This window comes from Monodelphis domestica, chromosome 4 (assembly GCF_027887165.1).
Source record: "Monodelphis domestica isolate mMonDom1 chromosome 4, mMonDom1.pri, whole genome shotgun sequence".
NCBI lineage: Eukaryota > Metazoa > Chordata > Mammalia > Didelphimorphia > Didelphidae > Monodelphis > Monodelphis domestica.
The window spans coordinates 78,017,539-78,042,805 of NC_077230.1; the positions used below are offsets into that span (position 1 = coordinate 78,017,539).

The following is a 25,267-nucleotide window of genomic DNA, read 5'->3' on the forward strand; positions in this document are numbered from 1 at the left end:
AATATGGCATCTTATAATAGTCATGAGAAGGAATTTCAAACCAATAATCCAACCTAGTAAGTGGAATCCGGATGTAGGCTAAAGAGGATAGTATTAAAGGGGATGATAGGCTGTGTAAAACACAAAAGACTGACTGTGTGCTGTTCATTATAATGGAATATTTAATTTGTGTCCTTTTAATATTTGAGGGGACAGTATATACTATTTAGGCAAGACAAACACTTAAACATTCACAGACCCTCCAGACTGGTTGTGGGAATAGCCACAAAGTGATATCTGCTTCTTCTTAATCACTTCTGACAAGGCTACCGAGTTGGGTAGGTCCCAGAGGTAATGTTTTACTCGGAAATCCACTCAACCTAATTTCAGTAATGTGGGGGCACAGAAGGGCCTGGAGAAGAGCCGGTAAGCTGGGCCATTACAACAGGGTAAGCAATGTCAACTGGGAATGCCGCCATCTCCCAAATTGCTGTCTGCCTGCCTGAGCTCTGGAGCATCCGTGGCTACATATGTTCCCAATGCTTGCTCCCCAAAAGAATTTACAGATGTGCTTTTGTCACCCCGTTGAGGAAACACAGAATGTAGAAAATAGGCAGGAGCTGTTTTACCCTCTGTTTAAGGAGATACCAGAAATCACTTCCATCATGTGTTGTCTTTTTTTTTCCAGAGCCACCTTGGAAGGTGACCCCACAGTGGTCACGTTCAGAGGCTAAAGCTAGATTCTCATCCAATTGGGTACAGAAATGAATTTTTTATTTCATCTTTCTCCATACAGTCTTCAAATATTAGATAGCTTAGAATTTTGATGAGGATGAGGAATAAAGAACAGACTTATGTATATAGTACTTTAAATCTTGCATAATAATTTTGACCTGTTCAGACTCAATAAAGAATCATATCAATATATGTGCACATATACATACATAACTGTATTCATATATATTTCTATATTTTATATATACATATATACATATCTCATTGGTGAGTTTGAGGACAACCCTATATGATTTCTTTAAAATTGCCTTTTGCCATCAACAAAGCTTAAAATAATATTCAAACATAATATATTGTTATATTTTGTTATATTGATCATTTCTGGATAAAACCTTCCTTCCCAACTCATGCATAAACAGATTTATGAAAATATTAAATATTTTTGACCATTAAGGAGAAAGTCAATTAAAAATTGACTTCTACTCAAATTCCTCATCATAATTTTACAGAGGCCTTCAATTTTCAAATAATGATCCCATTAATCATCAGCTATGGCAGTCTCTATTCATCTAGAAAGGCTTCAAATTTGGGTTCAGTGATGGACTTGTCAGAAAACTATGCTATCGGAATCTAGAGAGTCTTATGGCTAGGTTGACATCAAGGTGATGGACTTTTCAGCTATAGTTACCCTGGAGGACCATTACTACATTTAGGGGTTGTTGTTTACCCTCATGTAAGAATTTCCCACACTTTTAAAAATCATGGATCCTCAAAACATTGAGGTGGAACAATAGTTGCATATTGAGGATGATATCTTATTCATATTGTCTATAGACAGACTATAGACAAAGGTAACTAAATGCAACAAATTCTCTCTCTGTCTCTCTCTCTCTGTCTCTCTCTGTCTCTTTGTCTCTCTCTCTCTCATGACCTCATCATGAGTGATTGATACCCGTACCCCGATTTGTTATGTTTCACTGTTCATGAGCTCAGATAACTGATATATTTAACAAGAAACTTAAGGAAGATGGGATGTCAGTTTAATAAACCAAACTACTCTCCTATCATCTTGCCAATATTCTTTGTATGCTCTGCTCTATGGGTTTTCATGATACTCCTCTCTTGTTTTCTCTCTCATTCTCTACCTTGTTCTTTCTCTTTCTTGTTTCTCTCTCTCTCTCTCTCTGTCTCTCTCTCTCTGTCTCTCTCTCTCTCTCTCTCTCTCTCTCTCTCTCTCTCTCTCTCTCTCTCTCTCTCTTCTCCCTCTGTCTCTGTCTCTGTCTCTCTCTCTCTCTGTCTCTGTCTCTCTGTCTCTGTCTCTGTCTGTCTGTCTGTCTCTGTCTCTCTGTCTCTCTCAGTCTCTCTGTCTCTCTGTCTCTCTGTCTCTCTGTCTCTGTCTCTCTGTCTCTGTCTCTCTCTCTCTCTCTCTCTCTCTCTCTCTCTCTCTCTCTCTCTCTCTCTCTCTCTCTCTGTCTCTGTCTCTCTCTCATTCTTTTTCTGTCTTTGTGTCTGTCTGCCTGTCTCTCATTTTCTCTTTCTCTATCTCATCCCACATAACCAGTGGGTTGCCAGATCTCAGGGTTTCAGTTTCTACAACATTTCATATATGTTCTCTCTTGTCTCATTTAGTCACTATCCTAGCTCAATCCCTCATCACTTTTTTCTCTTAGATTATCATAGGTGGCTTCTAATTTGGTCTCTTGGCCTCAAGTCTTTCTTGGCTCCAACCAAATAGTTTCCAAGGCAATTTTCCTAAAACTCAGGCCTGATTCTGTCACATCTTTGCTCAATACCACAATACACAATACAAATACCACAACTAACTCTCTTTGCCTATATAATCAAATATAATCTCCTGTGTTTGACATTTAAGTCTTCATAACTTGGTTTTAACCTATCTTTTCCATATTCTTACACATTTTCCTCCTCTTTGCACCTTGCAATAGTCATGCTGTCCTACTTGCTATTCTGTACAATTAACACTCCATCTCTCATCTCCATGCCTTTGTACTGGCTGGACCTATACATGGGATAATCCCTCTACTTCCAATCTCTGATTCCCTTCAAGATTCAGATCAAGTGCCACTTTCTACATGAAACCTTTCCTGGTATCATCCTAGTGTCACCTCAGCTGATAGGGTATTCTCTCCCCATATTGTCTTGTGTTCATTTTCTACACATTATTCATATGTGTTGTCTCTCCCTTAGAATGTCAACTTGAGGTTAGGGACTACATAGATTTCAGTTTTGTATATCCAACACTTATTATAGTGTCTGTTACATAGTAGATACTTATTGATTGGTTCATTCTCAGGAAGTAGACAACAACTATTTGATCTAAGATATCAAAGAGCTAGTTTTTAAAACAATAGTTTGGGCTCACATTTTTTTCTACTTTTCAAAGTTTCAAAATAACAGAAGTCCTGCCCTCTCCTACATGACTACTACTAAATTCTTCATGGGACAAGTGTATGCTTTATGTAGTATTCTAGTAAAGAAGAGACTATGTAGAAAAAATCCACTCCCCAGACTCGTCCTCCCCAAGCGCATCTTACCTCACATCCCATTTTGCGTGCTTAAGTTGTGTGACAAAGGAGGAGAGGTAGAAGAAGGTGTGGTGTGGGACACAGAGGGCTCTCTGGTTTGGTGCTTCAGTGGAACACTATGGAGAGCCGGAGCTCTGGTGCTTCCTATGTGCTCAAGGACTTTTGTTGGCTTTAGTGGCTTGGCAGGCTCCCGATGTAAGCTTCCTGATTAGGTTTAGGGTATTTTAGCTAGGTGATATTTTCTGTCTCCTTCCTAGATTTCCCTCTTTTTACTTTATATCCATTTTGATTAAAACTTAATTGTTAAGAGCTTCTAACCAACTTGTGACTTGAGAGTTAATTTTATAGATGGTGACCACAATCTTTTTTTAAATTAATATTACATTTAATATTTTACTTTCATTATTATAAGACTGCTCAGAAATGTTCTCTGGAAGGCAGAAATAATATAAGAATCATGATCTACCAATTCAAAGAACAGTGGGAATGGGTCAGGACTGACATAACTAAACCCTTTTAATGTGTTTTGATTCCCAGCTTAATTGGGTCAAAACAAATGAAACAAATTCCCTTTGGAATGGATGGTTCCTTTAATTTATACCAGTGCTTTCAGTCCTTTGTATTACAATAGTAGTTTCAAAGCTCTGTATTTTTAAAGCTTATTTTAGAATTGACACTTGTAGATAAGTTGCATTTTTGGCAATAATTCTAGATTTTTATCTTTTCTGAGAATTTTTAGGGAAAATATAATACTACTAGAGGCTAGTAGTAAACTTTATTTCCTAAGGCTTTCGACCTAATTAGTTGATGTTGTAACTATTTTCCTGGTCTCAAGTCTACTTGAAGAAGTTATAATTTATGCCTTCTACGAAATAGTGCCTATAAGTATTATGGTCCTCTGAGGAGTACAGACATTGATTGACAATGTTAGAAGAATTGGAACCTTTGAGAACAGATAGCCACCACTTAAAAATTAAATGATTGCTCAATAAATATTTATTAAGTACCTTTTATGTGTAAGGTACCAGGGATATGGAAACAAAAAAAAAGAACATCTTTTGCCCTTAAGGAGGTTATATTCTCTTGGGGAGATACATGTACACCAAAAAGTAAATGCAAAATATGGATGAACTAAGAATAATTTCATGACTAAGAGAGTACAAATTCCAGGGAAGAAAGAAAGAGTGGAATTAGAAGTGGCTCCTGAAGTGCATTGAAGGAAGCAGAGATTCTTAGTTGGAAGTGGGGAAGTTATACATTATAGTTGCGAGGGATCACTTGTTCAAATAGCAAACAACTGGCTTGTCTGTTTGCCTAGAACACAGAACAAAATATTGGGAAAAACTGGAAAGATTTCTAGAACCAAGTTATAAAAGTGAGGATTTTTGTATTTTATCTTAGGATGCCTATCTTGACTTTAAATGTCAAGATAACAAAGTATTTTTTTTAAATCTTAGTTATTTTAAAAATCTTCTTATTTTTAAATATGAGTGGAATTTTATCCTCAGAGCAATATGGAATCACTGAAGTTTCTTGAATAGGGAAGTAATATCATCAGATTTGTCCTAGACGAAGATTATTTTGTTAACTGTGGGAAGATGGGTTAGAGAGGAGAGAGAATAGAACTAGTAACTCCAGTTAGGAGTATGCTAAAATATTAGACTAGATATGATGACTCCCTAAACCAGGATGATGACTGTATAAGTGGAGAGAAGAGGATGGATACAAAGGATGTTGCAAACGTAAAGTTAAAAATACTAGATAATTGTTTGGATATAGATCCACAGGGGAATAAAGAGTTGATAATGATTCAAAATTGTGAACCCAAGTGACATAAAAGTAGTATCTCAATAAAAATAAGGAAATTTAGAGGTGGGGCAGGTTAGGAGTGAGAAAAATGAGTTATGTTTTTCAATTTGTTGAGTGTAAGATATCTGAAGGACATCCAGGTGAAGATATCTAACAATTAGTTGGTGTTGCAGTGTTGAAGTTCAGGAAGAAATCAAGGCTATATGTATGGATTTGAAACTTGTTTGCATAGACATATTGTACTCATGAAAGGTTTTGAGATCACAAAAGAAGATATAGAAAGAAGAGGAGATTTGACAATTAGGAAGTTTCTGGTAACCATATGAAAAACCACCTTGAAGCTATCACCAGATATTGCTTCCTTCCACTCCCATTCTCCCCCCCCCCCTCTACAGTTGTGATTTTGATGAGAAGAGAACTCATGATGTAGAAATCATCATGGGAAATGGTGGTACTTTATCTGGAAGTTATAATCATTGAGATTTACCTGGATGAACTGAGAGGTTAAGAAAACCATCCATTCACATAGCTAGTAAGAGGAAGGACTTGAATCCATATCTTCTTGATTCCAAGATTAATTTCTTAGACACTATCTCTAATGCCTATTTAATTCTTTTAAGAAAAACTTTGTTATTTTTCAGTCATTTTCACTTACATTTGGCTCTTCTTGATTCCATTTGTGGTTTTCTTGGCAAAGATACTAGAGTAGTTTTTCTTTTTCTTCTCTAGATCATTTTATATATGAATCAATTGAGACCCAACAGGGTTAGTGACTTGCCCAAGGTCACATAGCTATTAAGTGTCTGAGACCAGATTTGAACTCAGGAAGATGAGCCTTCTTGACACTAGGCCTGATGCTTTGTTTATTGTGTCACCTAGCTACTCAAGAGAAACTTAGTAAATGCTTAATATGTGCAGAAGATTATGTTTGGCATTTGGGAATATGAAGATAAATTCAGATACTATCTGTTTTCTAAGAAGGTTACCTTCATTCATGATAAACCCTTTAATTAGGCTATTGCCTAGGTGATGTATCAGAACCTTTAGTATGGGAAACAGTATTACTTTTCCCATGGAAAAAAATAGAAATAATATTATAAATATGATTTAAATTTAATTACCTTTTGATAATTTGTTTTGGTCTTTGTGATTTCATTAGAATAGGAAGCTTCTAGGGAGAAAGTTCTCTCTACTGAGACAGATCTACAACCATTTTCTAATGTGTAGAGAACTCTTAGAGTGCTTCCTGGGAGGAGTAAGAGATTGAATGACATGCCCAAATTTATATACTCAGTTTATTTCAGAAGCATGCCTTTACCCCAAATCTATCTATGAGGTCAATTCATGAGCTGCTAGATAAGGATTCTTCTCATGGACTCATATTACATTTCAATAAAATAACATTTGAATTTCAATGAAAGGGAACACCTGAACACAAGTGGGATCTTTATTTCTTTAGATTTTGATTTCAATCAATTATTTAACTCAAGCCTGGATCTTCCTTTAACTTTTCTTATGCACCTGTGGCACACCAATCCTGAATCCCCTCATCACATTCTTGTTTTGGTGGTATGGTACAGTGGAAAGAACATGACTCTGTAATCAGAGCACCTGGGTTTAAGCACGGTTTCTAAAGCTTATTATCACTGTACTATTGGGTACAATCTCCTCGTGTCTCAGTTTTTTCATCTGCAAAATGATGGTGATAGACTAGATGGCATCTAAAGACCTTTCCAGGTCAGGGTCTGTGATGCAATTCCTAAATCCAGCCTTTTAGTTTTTTATGTCTACCTCTAAAACCAGTCAGGTGTCAGAGATGATATTCTTCATTTCCCTGTTTCCACATCATAACCAAAGAGTTTTAATTCTATCAGAGAGCAATATGACCATCTCCCATTGCCAGAATCAGGTTATTTTGATAACTAACTTTCCTTTGAAGTCATTACTTAACTAAAAATTCATTTTCTACTGAAGGTTAAAGGTTACTCATTACTAGTCCTGTGTATTCTTTGATAGCATGTTTTTGTGATCTAAAAAATAAAACTGAGATTTTAAAGGGACTCTCCATTTTACTTCTTACAAAGGGTTTAAACATTATTTTAATAAACAATTCTAACAGTTTAAAAGAGCTTTTTGATAACGGTTTCTTAAGACGTGGTTTTGAAGTTAAAATTATACCATCCATTAAGTTATCATTTCTTAAATGACTTTTCTGAGTTCTTTTTCATCCATTACCCAGGTGCCAAGCTCCTGATTGAAAGAGGGAAACTGAAGGAAAAAACAGAACTCATCAAAGTTTTCAAAGATTCTAATAGAATGACTAATGGTTTTGTCTTTTTGCAGTGCCTAGAACAGTTCCTTACACGTAGAAGGTACTCAGTGATTTTGAATTAAATAAAATTTATTTGAGTTGAGAGAATTTATAGACTTTTTTCCATTTGTAAAAACTAGAAAATGTTCTTTCTTAATGTGATTTTGTTCTACTACCAACCTCTGGCCTAAATGAGATATTTCCTGCCATTAAACTTCATTTCAAAGAACAACTTTCTTTTTTTTTTGTACACTGAACATCATTCAGCAAAGGCTGATCTGATTCATCAGATCTTCTGTTTCAACATGGTCTTTCTTATCCTGAGTTCCTTTCTTTTCCTTATCCTTCTACCTAAAAAAATGATACTATCTGAACTTTTGTAACTATACATCAAAAAAACCTTTAATATATATATATATATTCATATGCATTGAGTGATCTCAATATGAACCTCAAAACAACTCTATGAGACAAATCAACTAGAAATCATTTTTATGATGGAGGCATCATAGGTCCCCCCACAAAAATCAACTGACTTTCTCAAAGTTATGCAATAGATTACAGGCTGAACTAGGAATAAACCTCAGGTCTCCTGATACCTAATCAAGTACTCTTTCTACCACAGTGTCCTTTTCCCCTCTCCTTTTTTTCTTCCCTTTTCTTCTTATCCTCTTCTTCCTTCCTTCCTTCCTTCCCTCCCTCCCTTTCCATATTTTTCTTCTCTCTAGTTTTTCTAATCTTCATTTTCTTTCCTCACTTCACTTTTTGTAATCTTCATAGTATGATTGTGTGTTTAATCTGCTAATTTAATATTTTTAAAGTATTCATAATCTATTAAGTAGTGTTCAAAGGTGTCATTCATTAGCTCCAAATAATTAATTCTTTAGATATAAATACCATAATCTAGTTAATAAAACTTAACTATTCTCTCTCCTAGTTTTGTTTTACAGTATCTTCCTTGATGGGAAGCTAGATGGAGCCAGTGGGCAGAGTGCCAGGTCTCAAGTCAACAACACTCATTTTTCTGAATTCAAATCTAGTTGGAGACACTACATAGTGGGGTGACCCTGGGCAAGTCATTTAACCACTTAACCCTGTTTGCCTCAGTTTCTTCATTTGTCAAATGAGCTGGAGAAGGAAATGGCAAATCTCTCTAATATCTTTGCCATGAAAGCCCCAAATGGGGTCATGAAGAGTCAGACATGACTGTAATGACTGAACAGTCAGAAACTATTTGCTCCTGCTTCTACACTACTGATTCCATAATGGTTTCAATCAAACAAGTATGTTAGTTCAACCCATAACTGTATGGCAATCAGATCATTATCATAGATCTGCCTTTTGCTTATTATCAACCAGACAACATTGAACTATAAAAATGTAACATCATTTTTAAAATTTTATTTAGTCAATTTAGAATATTATTCCTTGGTTACAAGAATCATATTCTATTCCTCCCTCCCCTCTCCCAATCCTTCCCATAGATGACACACAATTCCACTGGGTATTACATGAGTCCTTGATCAGAACCTATTTCCATGTTGTTGATGTTTGCACTAGGATGTTCATTTAGAGTCTTCATCCCCAATCTGTAACATCATTTTTATTAGACATAGCCATAACAAATATTCATAATCTCTAGTCTCCATGGAATAAAAAAGCTTTCAACACATTGAGACCTCAGAAGAAATAAAAATCCTGTGCAAGTAGGACAAAATTTATGACATCTATGTTGGCCAGTCTGATATTGGAGATGTATCAAATATTATACAGTAAATGGAAATATTTACCTACTAATAATTAAAAAAAAACAACCCCCCTACAAAGAGCAATTATTATCCTCCATACAATAATCAATAGACTATTAAATATTAAAAATATCAGCATATCAACTTCTCATAAACATTTCTATTCAAACTCCATCAAAAGAGATGAGAATGATCCGTTCACAGAAACAATAATTGTAATAATAAATCACCATGGCATGGTGGGTAAAAAGAGCTTGCCTCCAAGTCAGAGAAGAACTAAGTTTACATATCATCTCTGATACATGCTTATTGCAAGACCCTAGCTAAGGTACTTAAATTACCAATGATTTAAGAAACTCTTTAAGACTCTAAGTTGAGGTTCAAAATAGGTGCTTATCTTCATTGGTAGAGGGAGTTTTCTCACCAGGAAAGCTAAACCAATATAATTACATGTCTGGATCAAAAATAAATAAAATGCCAACTCAGATTTACTAAAGACTTTAAGATTTGCAAAGCAGCATTTTCAAAACCACATAATATATTGTAAAAAAATCCATCCATCCATCTCTCTCTCTCTCTCTCTCTCTCTCTCTCTCTCTCTCTCTCTCTGTCTCTCTCTCTCTCTCTGTGTGTCTGTCTGTCTGTCTATCTATCTATCTATCTATATATCTATCTATCTATCTATCTATCTCCACATTAGAAGAAACATGCTCCAAGAGACTGTGACTGCTTCACAATCTAGTTCAGTAATATAGTAAATTTGATAAAAAAGCAACAATTCATATCATTTCTCAGAATAATGTTAAATAAACATACACTCAACTCCTCTTTCCTATCCCTTCTTCTCTTATTCCCTCTAAAGTTTTGTCAGGTTCTGCTTTGCTAAGTAAATTCCCTTAGAAGACTCCAAATAATTTCATTCAGATTCCACCAGAAAACTTAGGAGAGTTTCCTGATTGGGGATCTAAATTGTAGGATTAATTAGCATATAAGGGTTATGCCTTAAGAAAGTTGTCCATTGGGAAATGGGAAGCAACAAAGGAAAGACAGAGTCTAATTTTTGTACAATGCAAATCAGTTCTCCTAGTGAAAAAAGTGTATGAATTTGAGATTTATGATTTTTCTAGCTTTCCCCTGCTCCTAGTATGGAAACTGCTTGTACCCAAGTGTACAGTACCTTCTTCCCTTCAAGGTATCATCTTGGAGAGTTGCCTGGGATGCTAAGAAGTTAAGTGATTAGTGTACTTGAACATAGGTTTTCCTAGTTCTTCTCTCTTTGCCACCCTGACTCAAAGGTCTGGATCAGAACAATAGGGTAAATGACAATTTGAAAATTGTGCATGGAGTCAATAACCCTCAATTTATTGGCTCAAATCTATGTTAAGTGATTGCCTGATTCAGGATTAGGCCAAATTGATTTATGAGACAATGAAATGCTTTTGTTCAACCTGGTACTTCCGACAATGTTAAAAAATAAAAAGTCCATTCCACCATAAAAAAAAAATTATTGTGATATCCTGAAAGATATTATAGTCTGCTTGCAGAGGGAAAACAGAAGGTTTTTGTTTGTTTCTGAATGACTACACAGTAATATGTCTAAGTTTAAAAGAAAGCTAACAATATAAGAATCTCAAAGAATATATGGAAGAAACCAGTGATTAATCAATCAGTCAATCTATAAGTATGTATTAAGTGCTTACTTATTAAATGCTAGATACTATGCCACATATTGGGAATGTAAATAAGGCAAAAACATGGCAGTAGGCCTCCAGCTACTCCTCTTCTAATAGGAGGGATAATATGTAAACCAATATATTTATTTATAATATATGCAGTATAAATGGAAGGCAGTCTCAAAAGGCAGACACTGGATGAGCCTGAGGAAAAGGAGGGCGGGAGAACCAGGAAAAGGGCTTTGTGAATAGTAGGTTTCAAATGAGCATTGTAGGAAGAAACAAGATATGAAGAGGGAGAGCATTCCAGGCATGAGAGACAGCCAATGGAAAGACCTAAAATCAGAATATGCAGTGTCATATTCAAGGAACAACAGGAGTGGGAGAAAGGGATTTTAAAATGAAATCTTATTAATAGTCCTTACATAATCTTCTCTTTTCCTCCCAGCCATACAGTATACTGCATTTCTCCCCATAGATTGATTTATGTTTTTCTTCTGTTTCTTATTGGATAGACTTGTCTTTTGGTAAATCTTATTGAGCCTGGGACAACCTTATTCCCAGGCTTCAGCTTCTATCATCATTTGAACCAATCGGACAGTTGTGCAAGAAAATGAATTTCATTTACAGTGTTCACATTTCATTTTTGACCCAAATTGTATTATCTATTAAATTTGCCGTCTTATTTAATATACTAAACCATTTCCAAACAACAAATCTATTCATCAAAGGATGAAAATTTGCTTTTATTGGATGATCAAAAGCATGTAATTCAGACTCTGAAACTAGTAAAAAAATAGTTCTGCGAATATTTTCTTTGGGTGGATGATATTCATTTGATTTTAAGTTCCTTTGGTAACCTGATTTTAAATTTTTTTTCCTGATTGAAGCCATCCTACATTTTACTACCAGATTAATCTTTCTAGGGAGGTGGAGCCAAGATGGCAGAGTGATAGGAAGGAATGTAACTGAGCTTCTCTATAAAGATTCCTCTATACAGAGCTCCTAACAGATCTAGAAAATTCATGGGACTTAATCCTGATGGGGAAATCCAGAAAAATAGATGACTCTTTTTAAAATACACTTCAGATGATGTTACACTCTTGCTCAAAAATCTTTAATGGCTCCTTATTAAATATTCCTGAAGTCCAAGCTCCATTGTCTTGAATTCAGTCCTCTCTACTCTCACCCAATTTCCTGTCTAGTTTTGCCTCACACTACTCCCATAATGTATATTCTACATACTAGTCAACTTTTCTCGAACATGATCCAAATCCTTGCTAAAGCACATTCAGTTCCCTCTACTCAGAATGTTTATTTATCCCATTTCCACCTGTCATAATCCAAATTAATTCTACAAGTCCTAACTGAAATGCTACCTCTTCCATGAAGCTTCCTTAACTACCATCTAACTCTACCAAGTAAAATCTCTCTTTCATTTGAACTCAAATATCAATTTGTTCCTATCAGTTTTATGAAGCTTATGACATTCTGCCTTACTTTGCTTATTATAGATCCCCCTCTAGATTTTAAGCTCCTGGAGGATAGGGACAGGTTGTGTTGCCCTCATCCACTAGAGTTCCATAGTATCTTAAATAAAAAAGGCACAGTATACTATTTAAAACTTCAGTAGTTGAATGAATGGTTCTTGCATATTTTAAAAAGCTATTTTTCTTTATTGTTACATCTTATACTTACAGTTATAAAGTAAATCATTTGACTACTGACTGACTTTGTCCTGCTTAGAAGGGACATGTGGAAGCCAAGCTCCTTTAGGGTTGGTCACTTTCTCAAGTAAATCGCTATGTGTAGGTATGAGTGATACCAGAAATAACTAGGAGACCACAAAGCAAATTTCAGTATAAGACAATCAAGTATGGGCTGGCCAATCCTGATCTGCTGAGATAGCTCCCTGGTGGTGAGCTTCTCCTGGAGTTTATACATCATTTATATTGAAAGTACTATGTTGCTTAAAATTTTAAAAAAGAGCCAACTGCCTTGTCCCACATTATTTTAAAACAACTTTTAGGGCCAGTTAGGTGACTCAGGGGTTTGAGAGCAATACCTAGAGATGGGAGTTCAAATTTGACTTTTGATACTTCCTAGTTTTGTGAACCCCGAGAGGTCACTAAACTCCCATTGCATTGCCCTTACTGCCTTTCTGCCTTAGAGCCAATAAATAGTATTGATTCTAAAATGGAAGGTAAAGGTTTTAAAAATTAATATTTAAAAAATTTTGGCATACGAAAACATGTAGTAAACTAAGATAAAGTGTATCTTTAATCTGATTTTGCAACTTATTGGAGTGTGCATATTTTAAAGGAACATAGTTAAGTATAAAGCACAAACCTTTTTTTACAGTATTTCAATGAAAGTACTATATTTCTTTAATGTTTCTGAAACTTCAATCAGTAGACTGAGTGTTTAATGAGCTGCGTTGTTCAATGATGTACTTGGGGAGTCTAAGGAATTGAAAGAAATATAATTCATAGGCTCTCTCTTCAAAGAACTAAAAATCCTATTAGGGATACTGGATGCATATATATGAAGCAATTAGAGGACAACTTAAGACAGTGCATGATAAAATGTCAAATTGTATGGTACAGCCCTGACTCGATACAGAACTTCAGAGAGCTGGATGCCTCCAAACATGGCCATTTTGCTCAGCCCAGAATAAAATTCAGGCTCAGGGGGAAAATGGCCTCAGCTTTGATGGTGTCATCAACATTCTAACTACTTTTTAACGTCGAGGAAAATTGGCTCCACAGACTTACAGAGTCAAAAAAGAAAAAAAATAGTCAAACAAACAAACAAGAGACCAAGAAAAGTCTTTGATGGGGTATTTGAACCTTAATGGGCTTTTGGATTAGTTCTAGAGATTGGATCTATGATTTCATTGGTATAGAGAACTTCCAAGTGTTGCTATGTCTTCTACTAATGCAAGACAGCATACTCTATACAAATTACAGACTTAGAGAATCACTCAGAGTTATAAAAGATTAAGAAATTTAGCGAAGCTCACCAGAGTCAGATCCTTCCACTGCCTTCCACTAGACCATGTTGTTGGATTGAAGTGGTCATAAAGGAGGTTAAAATCACCCTTTTTTTCCTACAGACCTCAGGAGTACCACAGCAGGTAGAAAGAAACATTTATTTTCCAAGGAGACACCTCAAATATATTATTGAAATATTTTAAGTCAAGGAGCTAGAGAAGATAGTGTGACTCACATTTCCTCATGACTAAGCAACTAAATGGCTCAGTGGATATAGTGCCAGGATTGGAGTTAGGAAGATCTAAGTTCAAATCCAGATTCAAATACTTACTGGCTGTATGACCCTGAGCAAGTTACTTAAACATGTTTGCCTCTGTTTTCTCATCTGGAACATGAACTGGAGAAGAAAAATGGCAAACTACCTTAGTATCTTTGCCACAAAAACCACAAAAGGGATAAAGACGAGTCATACACAATTGAAAATTGACTAAACAACATGACTGAAAATAAAAATATTAAAAAAAATGATAGACCTCAACACCACTAATTAATGTATTTAGTAAATCATATGATATCACGAAATCAATTATCTGAGTCATTTAAAGAAACTACATATAAATAAGTACATTCTAAAAAGACCTCTTATTCTTTTTCCCAACATTACATGTTTATGCAATTTTTAATAATTATTTTCTGACATTTTGTAACTTATGCTCTCATCCTCCCTCCCACCCTTTCCCCAAGATGGCAGATAATATAGAAGTTTTCATACAATACATATTACCATATTTATCATGTTGTGAAAGAAAGCACATATCACTTACAGTAGAGGAAATTTATGGAGGAAATAAAATAAAGAAAGATATGGTTCCATCTGTATTCAGACTTCATCAGTTCCTTCTACAGCAGTGGATAGCCTTTTTGTCACAAGTCCCTTGACTTTGTCCTGGATCTTTGTATGGCTGATAATTGTTACATCATTTACAGCTGATTCTCCTGTAGTATTGCTATTCTTTAGAGGATTTTTTTTCTTGAGAGCCTTTAAAGAGGGTTTCAGTTGACATACAACTTCAGATTGATTAAGATGATTTCATCTACTATAAATAAGCACCTGAACCCTCCTTTATATTCCTACTGTCACAAATCAAGTATAAGACATTGCAATCTTCTTTATGCACAGACTTATCCTGGTACTTTCCCTCAGAACCTTTTAGAAATTCCTAATTTTAGCAAATAAAGTCTAAATTCATTAACTTGGCCTTCATGGTCTTCCACAATCTGGTACTGCCTGATCTTTTATTCTTTTCTCATACTGTTCTTTAAGTGCTATCTCATACTGCCCTCCATGTGTTCCATGTCTCTACATTCAAGCTACACTGGACTATTAGTGTTCCCTAAGAGATATCCCTTACTTCCATGCCTCTATATCTTTGTTAATTCCAAACTTGGTGCCCTTTATGCCCTCCCTCATATGTTCCTGAGGAAGGGCACATGTCTTTCACATTCTTAAATATCCTTTAAGATTTAGTTAAAATATTGTGAATACTTGTACTCCAAAGGCAGAAATTATTTTTTCTTCTTGGATGCAATACAGTACTTTAAATGTCACTTTAACATTTATTATCTACCATTTTGTTTTATAGTTGTTCAACTATATGATGTGCCCCTTGTCCAATCTTTCTCCTATACTGGACTTTATATGCTTCATGCAGGAAAGTTTTCAGGTAGAAGATGCATTTTCAGCATCTTTCATTGATGGTATCTTCAATGATTGACTTTGAAAATTATAAAATAAAACATGATATGAATTTATGTTATTATTGTTATTACTGTAGGATAGGTCAATTTAACCCTAAAAGAAGGTAGACACATAAGCTTTGTTTCTCCTAAGTGTGATTTGTTGTATTGATAGCTTGTGTTCTAGGACTTGGAATGTGGGGCTGATAAAGTGGTCATCTCTTCTCATCAGGGACCTAACCACCAAAATTACCCATTGAACTCATGAGTCAGTTTACATAGGTTAATAAATAATTATCCCAAAGTGACAAATTTCTAACAAAGGAACCAAATTTTTGAGTCAATAAATAACTTGTTTCCTTCTCAGGAGGTATGGTTGAATTTGATCCTAAAAGAAACCAATGTAATAAGATGCTAATAATAACTATTTTCTTTATTTTTCCCCTTTTTTTTCCTCCCACAGAAGCTGTAGAAGAAACCAAACCCATGGAAAGTGCCCAGCAGGAAGAGGAGAAAGGAGATGAGAGCAAGGCGGACCAAGAACATGCCTGAACCTTAAAGAAATGACTCCCTGCCTCCCTTTCCTCCCTCCTCCTGACCCATGTCTCTCTGCACCTAATTCCCTACCTTACTCCTGAGTCCCCCTTCCTATCCTGCTCACATCTGTGGGCCTGTCTACTCCCCCTACCCCCAACAACCCTCTTTCTCTCTGTGTGGCAAACATTTAAAAAAAAAAAAGCAGGAAAGATCCCAAGTCAAACAGTGTGGCTTAAACATTTCTTTGTTTCTTGGTGTTGTTATGGCGAGTTTTTTGGTAATGATGATCCAATCATTTGGGAAATTCTTGCACTGTATCCAAGTTTTTTGATCTGGTGCGTGTGGCCCTCTGGGAGTCCACACTCCCTCTCTCTCTGTTCAAAGTGTGTGTGCAATGTTCCGTTCATCTGAGGAGTTCAAACTATCGAGTGAATTCAAAAACGTTTTTCTTTTCCTCCTTTTCAATGTGATGGAATGAACTAAAAAGGAAAAAAATTAAAAACCCAGATTGTTTAAAAAAAAAATAAAGCAAATGTGCCAATTAGCGTAACTTGCGGCTCCAAGGCTCCTTTTTCAATCTGAATATTAATAAATGATGAGAGTAATCATAAGTATATGACTTTGTGTTTCTCTATCACCTTCTTTTTGTCTCCAGGGGGATTTTCCTTCCATATTGGCAACATATTTCTTTCTATCCCTGACAATCCTTAATCTAGTTATATCAGTGGTCAGCTATGTACTGGGAACTAACAGCAATGACTATCAGTTAACAGGCATTTATTAAATCCCTATATGGCCAGGCACTGAATATTCAAGCATTGAGTATACAAAGAGAAGCAAAAACATGGTCTCGGTCCTTAAGGGTTTCATTTTCTACTGGAAGAGACAGTACAGAAACAACTACATACCAATAAGATAGATGTAAAATACACGGTGATTAATTTGTTGTGATGGTAACAACAACAACGATGCAGCCTAACAATTACTTACATGTATATAAAGTTTCCATAAGTTTTATCTCCTTTGAACTTCACAATAGACACGTGAGATAAGTAATACAAATTTTATATACCCCATTTCACAAATGAGTAAGTAGGTTTGCCCTTAATCCTACAGCTAATAAATATGAGCTTTGGGGTGTGATCTGTATATTCCTGACAGGGAAAGTAGACTGTTATCCAGCATGAATATCCAGATCTTTTAAAAAGTATCATGAAATATTTTAAATTATCTCAGGAATCATCAAGACAATGAATTTTTATTTCATCAAAAGGTTAATAGTTTTGTGTTCTTTTGGCCCACACATTGTCCTGTCTAGGAAGCGATCATTATTCAATTTCACTTTTTTGTTTATTTTTGTTTAGGGGATTTATTTTGAATCAACTACCAATCCACTTTGTTCTTGCCTTACTTAACTTACTAACTTCTGACATGCTTACAGCACACTCTGTCAAGACAGTTTTCAAAATCTTTATTAATTATGGACAGCAGTTGTGCCAAAAGGTGAGAGTAAAGAGAGAAAAGGAGTATATTGAAATTATCCATTACAAGTTTAGGTCACCTTTCTCTTGAGTTTAACTCCTTGAAATGTTCTTTATTTGAACTTAAATAGTTCAAAACGAAACAAAACAGAAATTCCTCTAATCCCAAGGAATCTGTATGATAATAATGAAACAAAAAACTAGACATCTTAATTTTACCTACTATATAGCTATTAATATGTCCCACTTTATCTACCTTGTGATCTCATGTTCATTTAATCTCTGTCTACCTACACACAAAGTTCCCATTTTCTTATACTGCAATATACTATTTCTCCCTTGTCATAGAAAAAGTCACTGAATTAGAATGAATACTTCAAAAAGAGTTGGGCATTTTGTAAACTCCATACTGCTGGAAAACAAGAAACTCATTATAATATGATCAGGCAGTGAAAATAAGAGCTTGAGATGAAGATGACAGTACAGTGATGCCTCGCCTATCGCAAGACTTACGTTCCAGAGACCCCTGTAATAGGTGAAAATACACAAAGGATTGGTGTTATTTAATTATATATATATATATATATATATATTAAGGCTTCATAAACCCTCCCCACTCTCCTATAAACCTTTTCTACACTCTTATTAAACTTTCCCACAATCTTATAAACACTGAGCTAATCAGTGCCCAGATACAGAACACCACACTGTGGTTGGTTGCCTTTCATTCCATCAGCCAGTACAGAAATGCCTGCTTTGTGTTCAACCACCTAAAATCTCATGTTGGTAAACTCGCCCAAGTGGTAGTGGTGTACTACCTTACCATTGTGTACAGTATGGTATTCATCTGCAAAATCCTGCAATATTGAGAAAACCCCATGATACAGAATTAGATATTAAAAAAAAACCCACAATACAGTGAAGCTGTGATAAGTGAACTGCAATATAGGTAGGATAACTTTTTGAAAGCTGACTGAATCTCTATAAGTCTCAGTTTCTTCAGCTTTAAAAAGAGATGGTTATACCAAAAAAAAAAAAAAAAAGCTTTTGATGTCTCAGCTCTTTATGATCGTCTTAGGTTTTTGAAAGCACTAGATCAATCATTCCTTTAATAACAGCAAAACCATTTCTTTGCTTTAGTTCTTATCAATTTAATTGGTTTCCCTCTAGAAAATCCAAAAGTCCACATAAAATCAAACAATGACATTACCTCCACTAAAGTTCTACTCTGTGGCATCATCACGGAGTGCAAAGGCAGAGCCAGTAGGGTACAAACTCTGGTAGACAATACAACATGGAAGACTTCAGGAATAGACTCTCAATCTGTGGTCCAAAGATCAGCCACATGAAATCTGGTTGTCTCCTTTTGAATTCATTGTCCAGGTGGACAACAAAAATATAAAATGGATTGTAATTACATTGGTGAAGTGAATTCTCACAACAAAGAAATCACAAATCCTTGAAATATGGGCATATAAATGATATTAAAATTATTTGTATTTTTGATTAATCCTGATCCAGCAATGAAATTCCAAATGTTAATGAGGAAACTCTTTGAGCAAATATCCCTGAGTAACATGGATTGTCTGACCTCAATTTTATCAGGTTTAAGAATGAGTAATGAGAGGCAGCCTAAAGTAGTGAATAAAAATAATGGATTCAGAAATCAGGAAAACCTGGTTTTGTCTTGGATACACACCAGCTTTGTGACCCTAACTTTCAGCCAAGTCAGAAACCATTTATTTAGTGCCTAATCTGTTCCAGGCAAGAATAGCTATGTGACAGAGTGGATACAGTACCAGGACTGGGGCCAGGAAAACTCAGCTTCCTAAGTTCAAATTTGGACTAGAGACACCAACTGTGTGACTCTGACCAAGTCATTTAACCCAATTCACCTCAATTTCCTCATCTGTAAATAAGTTGGAGAAGAACTCTAGTAACTTTTGCCAAGAAAACCCTAAATAGGGTCATGAAGAGTTGGAAATGATGGAACCCCAACAACAATGATGCTCCAGGTATTGCAAGAAGTCCTGGGATACAAAGAAAGGCAAAATACAGTCTTCACATTTAAGACTCTCACAGTCTAATGGAGTGACAAAATATAATTACATTAAAATTATAAACAAAATAATTTCGAGATAATCACATAGGGAAGATGCAAAGGGTTTCTTTCAGAAGGTGATATTTTATCTTAGATGGATGTCATGGTAGCCAGAAGGCAGAGATAAAGAAGGAGAAAAATCTTGCCCTTGCAAACAGCCAGTGAAAATGCCAACTATAAGATGGTAATTTTATCCTTAAAAAAGGTTTGTAGAGTCTCAAGGTGTTTTAGCTGCTCCTCCTTGGCCCAAGGGCAAAATGGCTACCCTCAGGCCTGGAACTCTATTAAATGCAATCTGATTTCTTAAGTAAACAACAGTAGATTTATTAAAGTTGGCAATTAGGAGTTTGGGAAGGGTGGTGGGCTAGGAAGTTCCATAATCTTTTAACAATATCTGTCCCAGATCCCTTCTGATCCACAAGGCTCCCTTAGGTCTCCAGCAAATCTGGAGCTACACTGTCTTCCTCTCTATCTCTGCCCCAATGTTTCTGTCTAACTACATGAGCTGTGCCCACCAACAAAAGTCTTTGATGAAGTAAAAATTGAGTCATTGGATCAGAAACCAAGTCAGCAAACTGATCCAGTTATCAGATTCAGGCTGATGATAGCAGAGGCAAAGCAGCACACTGAAGGTATCAAGATGGTATTTTGTAGTCTTCAAGGAGTCCAAAGATGTCTCTGGGATAAAAGAATTGCTGGCTGAAGCTCACAGGACAACAGAACTCAAAGTAGGAGGTTTGAGATCTGGAGAAGAGAGAGAGCTCTGTCCCCCAGCTGTGACAGGTTCTCTCTCTAACTTCCCCCCCATGCTGGCAGTTTGGTAACTGTACCAGCACAGAATTCCAAATTCTTCTCTTGCATTCTATCCCTGGCCTTTCAGCCAAATCTGCTTTTTCTCACTCTGCTTCACACCACCTTTTCTGCATTCTGATATTTCTGTCTTTTGGTTAGGAGATGGAAGAGCAAGAAGTCCACTGTCACAGGGACATAGAGAAGAAGTAAAGTGTAACACTGAAACAATAGTTAGAGACCAAGTCATAAAGGACTTTAAAAGCCAAGCAGATGCTAGATTGGATCTTGGAGGTAAAAGGGAACCCCTAAATATTGGATTGAATCCGGGGGAGGGAAATCACATGAATAGACCTGCTCTTTAGGAAGAGCAATTTGACATCTTAGGAGAGGCTACTATCTTAGAAAACACTGTAAGACTCTAAGTTGAAGTGAAGGTGGACCCTTGCATTAGTAGGCAAAATCCCTTCATCTGGGGATTCTTCAAACCAATGGTTCAAATATCCACACTGTCTTTTAAGAAATGGCGATGCACAGCCAGTGACTGATGTGTAGACAATAGAGGTAGCCAACATGTTGGCAGACAACATATGTGAACTGTGACAATACATGGTGAAATTGCTTGGATAAGACTTTTATTTATTCCTAGGATAGATTTATCCTCCCTACTCATCACTTTCAATAACTGAATCCAGTCACAGCTGGAAACAATGATTATCTATAATTGGTATCTATAATAATAATAATCACTGCTTCCTGGATCTTATAACCTCAACTGGTTAGTGTGAAAACTGGACACTTTTTGAGGACATTCAATTTTATAGAGCAAATTCTTCCTTCTGATCCTCCATTTCCATTCCCCAACCTGATGTTTTAGTGGTTTCTGGCTTCCCCAGTCACTTGGGTCTGCCATTTCCAAACCAGTAATGCAAGATATAATTTACGGTAGCATGAAAGACTTTCTTAGAATAGGCTTCACCAATTGTCACTCTATGGGCCAGCCAAACTCTTATTTTTTCCCACCCCTATGTTTTTCCATTCCTTGTCTATGTATCTTTGCAGTGATCATCCCCGCAGGTCTGGAATTCATGTCCTGCTCCCCTCTGACTGGTAAAATATCTCATTTTCTGTAACACTAGGCTGAAACATGACCAGTGATTTCACAAGGCTTAAGCTTTATTTTATCCTCCCAATTTTGCTGATGCTCTCCCTCCTGAGTTCACATATATATATATATATATATGTGTGTGTGTGTGTGTGTGTGTGTGTGTGTGTGTGTAAAATTATAAAAATTGTGTATACACACTGAAAGTAGGAATGGTGTATTTTTAAATCTTTGTTTTCCTATTTCCAAGCACAATGTTGGTACTTTGACACTTCATAGTTATTAATGCTATACACCTCCAGAGAGAGAATTAATGAACTCTGAGTACAGATTGAAGTAGTATTTTCACTTCATTTTTCTTGCTTTTTTTTAAACATGGTTAATGTAGAAATGGGTTTTATGTGACGCATATGTATAATGAGTATTATATTTCCTGCCTTCTCAATGGGCAAGGAAGTGGGAGCAGAGAGAATTTAGTACTGAAAAAAAAATCATTGATTAACAAATAGGCTCTTATGGGGCTAAGAAAACATTCCAAAGTTTCTGTGATATCATTGAATTATACAGCATGTGCCAGCATAAAATTGTATTGTCTTTAAAACAATATAAAACGATATGAATAAGTAGTGTATGTATAAGACTAAAACCTAAAGAGCACCATTATCCATTATTATGTTTGCATTCAATTAAAGAACAGTTCTATATTTGCTAAACACCTATCCATCCCTTGAATGTGTTAGACACATGAAGAAGGAATTTTTTTATAAAACCTTGCTTGGCCTCATGAGGTTTGAAGTTTAGGCCATGGAAGATTGGTAAAATGGAAGAAGAAAAGATGATGGACTAATAATTCAGACTGTCCAGGTTGACATTGGCTAGAAGGTATTCATATAGAAGAAAAATGGAAGGAGACTTTTGACTCCTTCATGCTTAAGGCGGCATATGACTAAAGAAGAAAACCAGATCTGCTAGCAAGTATGTTAACCTATAAAAGAATGGTGGGGTAGTTGGCAAAAGCAAAAGGAAAATAATGGAAGTTGAACTATCTAGACTTTATTTCCAGAGTTCTTACTAAATTAGTTTCCTTGGATTAGGCAACTTGTTTTCCATGCCTCAGTTTTCCCTCCTTAAAAAAATGAAGTCAGCCATACACAACCAAAAAGAGTTGTGTATGTAGAATTCAAAAAGAAAAGGGAAAGACCTAATAAGCACAATTAATAAGTCAAAAACTATTTATTAGGTCTCTCTTTTCTTTTTGTCATTTATTAATTTTTACTTGTTTTCTTTGGGAGTACTGAACGTGTCTATCATAGATTATTTCTTAATTTAAAAAAAAACCAATATGGGAAACAATAGGACATAAATAGAAACCATAATAGGGAAGATATTCTGGATCAGTAAAGTCATTTTTTATATTGATGCAACCCTGGAAATAGGATTAAGGATTGTAAAAATATACTACCTTGCCAGTAGCTAGAGTATAAACTGACAGCCTTCAGTTGGAGCTCAGGTATTCCAAAATGTAATAGTGCCTCTGAATGCCTTGCTATCAGAAATAGCTGATCTCTGCAATTTTCTGGCTAAGCCAAGGTCTTTTTAAAAATTATTGTTACTTGTGTATACAAGAAAGGAACTGACCCATGAACAAAAAAACACATTTCAGTCATGCTCTCCAACCAAATGCAAAATGGCTGAACAGTTTATAGCCTTAAAAATTTTGATGGAGAAGGTTGAAAAGACAAATTGAAATGATATGAAGTTAAAAAAAATAGCAGATTGTACAATGCTAGAATAGGGAGCTTCAAAGTTAGAAAACATTGTGGCCAAGTGGTGATCAGAACATTCTAGGAATGAGCACGTGAGATTAAGCAGAGGTATTCTATTACCCTGCCTAGACATAGAATTCTTTTCCATGAGAAGACATTTCTTTATACTTCCTTTATCTAGGCTCACCCAAAGCCTTTGCATTGATATAACTCTTTCATTTAAAAAAATAATGTTATTTTGTCAATTTAGAACATTATTGTTTGGTTACAAGAATAATATTCTTCCCCTCCCTCCTGTCCCCCCACCCTTCCTGTAGCCAATGCACAATTCCACTGGGTATTACATGTGTTTTTGATCAGAACCTATTTCCAGGTAGTTGATATTTGCACTAGGAAGTTCATTTGGAGTCTACATCCCCAGCCATATCCCCTTGACCCCTGTAGTCAAGCAGTTGCTTTTCTTTGGTGTTTCTAATCCCACAGTGATTCCTCTGAATATGGATAGTGTTCTTTCTCATAGATCCCTCTGGTTGTTCAGGATCATTGCATTGCCACTAATGGAGAAGTCCATTACATTTGATTGTACCACAGCATATCCTTCTCTGTGTACAATGTTCTCCGAGTTCTGCTCCTTTCACTCTGCATCAATTCCTGGAGGTCTTTCCAGGTCACATGGAATTCCTCCAGTTTATTATTCCCTTGAGCACAATAGTATTCCGTCACCAACATATACCACATTTTGTTCAGCCATTCCCCAATTGAAGGACATCATCTCATTTTCCAATTTTTGAAACCACAAAGAGCACAGTTATCAATATTCTTATACATGTCTTTGTCCTTATTATCTCTTTGGGATACAAACCCAGCAGTTCTATGGCTGGATCAAAGGGCAGACAGTCTTTTAGCACCCTTTGGGCACCAAATTGCCCTCCAGAATGGTTGGATCAATTCACAACTACATCAGCAGGGCATTAATGTCCCAAATTTGCCATATCCCTCCAACCATTCCTTACTTTCCTTTGCTATCATGTTAGCCAATCTGCTAGGTGTGAGGTGATACCTCAGAGTTGTTTTGATTTTCATTTCTCTGATTATAAGAGATTTAGAACACTTTTTCATGTGCTTATAAATAGTTTTGATTTCTTAAACTGAAAATTGCCCACTCATGTCCATTGCCCATTTATCAATTGGAGAATGTCTTGATTTTTTGTACAATTGATTTAGCTCTTTATAAATTTGAGTAATTAGACCTTTGTAAGAGGTTTTTGTTATGAAGATTGTTCCCAATTTGTTATTTGCCTTCTAATTTTGGTTGCATTGGTTTTGTCTGTACAAAACCTTTTTTCATTTGATGTAATCAAAATTATTGATTTTGTGATTTTTTTCTAACTTGTGCTTGGTCTTAAAATCTTTCCTTTCCCAAACATCTGACATGTATACTATTCTGTGTTCACCTAATTTACTTATATTTCCTTCTTTATATTCAGGTCATTCACCCATTCTGAGTTTATCTTGGTGTAGGATGTGAGATGTTGATCCAACCCCAATCTCTCCCATATTGCCTTCCAATTTTCTCAGCAGTTTTTATGAAATAGTGGACTTTGATCCCAACAGTTGGGATCTTTGAGTTTATCATATACTGTCTTATTGAGGTCACTTACCCCAAGTCTATTCCATGGATCCTCTTTTCTGTCTCTTAGCCAGTACCAAATTGTTTTGATTACCACTGTGTTATAGTATAGTTTGAGATCTGGTACTACAAGGCCCCCTTCATATTTTTTTTTTCATGATTTCTCTGGATATCCTTGATCTTGTGTTCTTCCAAATGAACTTTTTTATGTTTTTTTTCTAATTCAGTAAAAAAAGTTTTTTGGTAGTTTGATGGATATGGCACAAAATAAGTAAATAAGTTTGGGCAGGATGGTCATTATTATTATGTTAGCTCATCCTACCCGTA

The 25,267-nt window shown here is 35.7% G+C and overlaps 1 protein-coding gene across 1 annotated transcript in view; it reads left to right on the top strand.

Annotated features, from left to right (window-relative positions):
- Window positions 1–16,679, top strand: part of GAP43 (growth associated protein 43) — a 134,715-nt gene extending 118,036 nt beyond the window's left edge. Inside the window, exon 3 of the mRNA XM_007493723.2 lies at window positions 15,995–16,679. Coding sequence (XP_007493785.1) covers window positions 15,995–16,083 — 89 coding nt within the window. The 3' untranslated portion in view covers window positions 16,084–16,679. The remainder of the gene's footprint in view (window positions 1–15,994) is intronic.
- The last annotated feature ends 8,588 nt before the right edge of the window (window positions 16,680–25,267 follow it).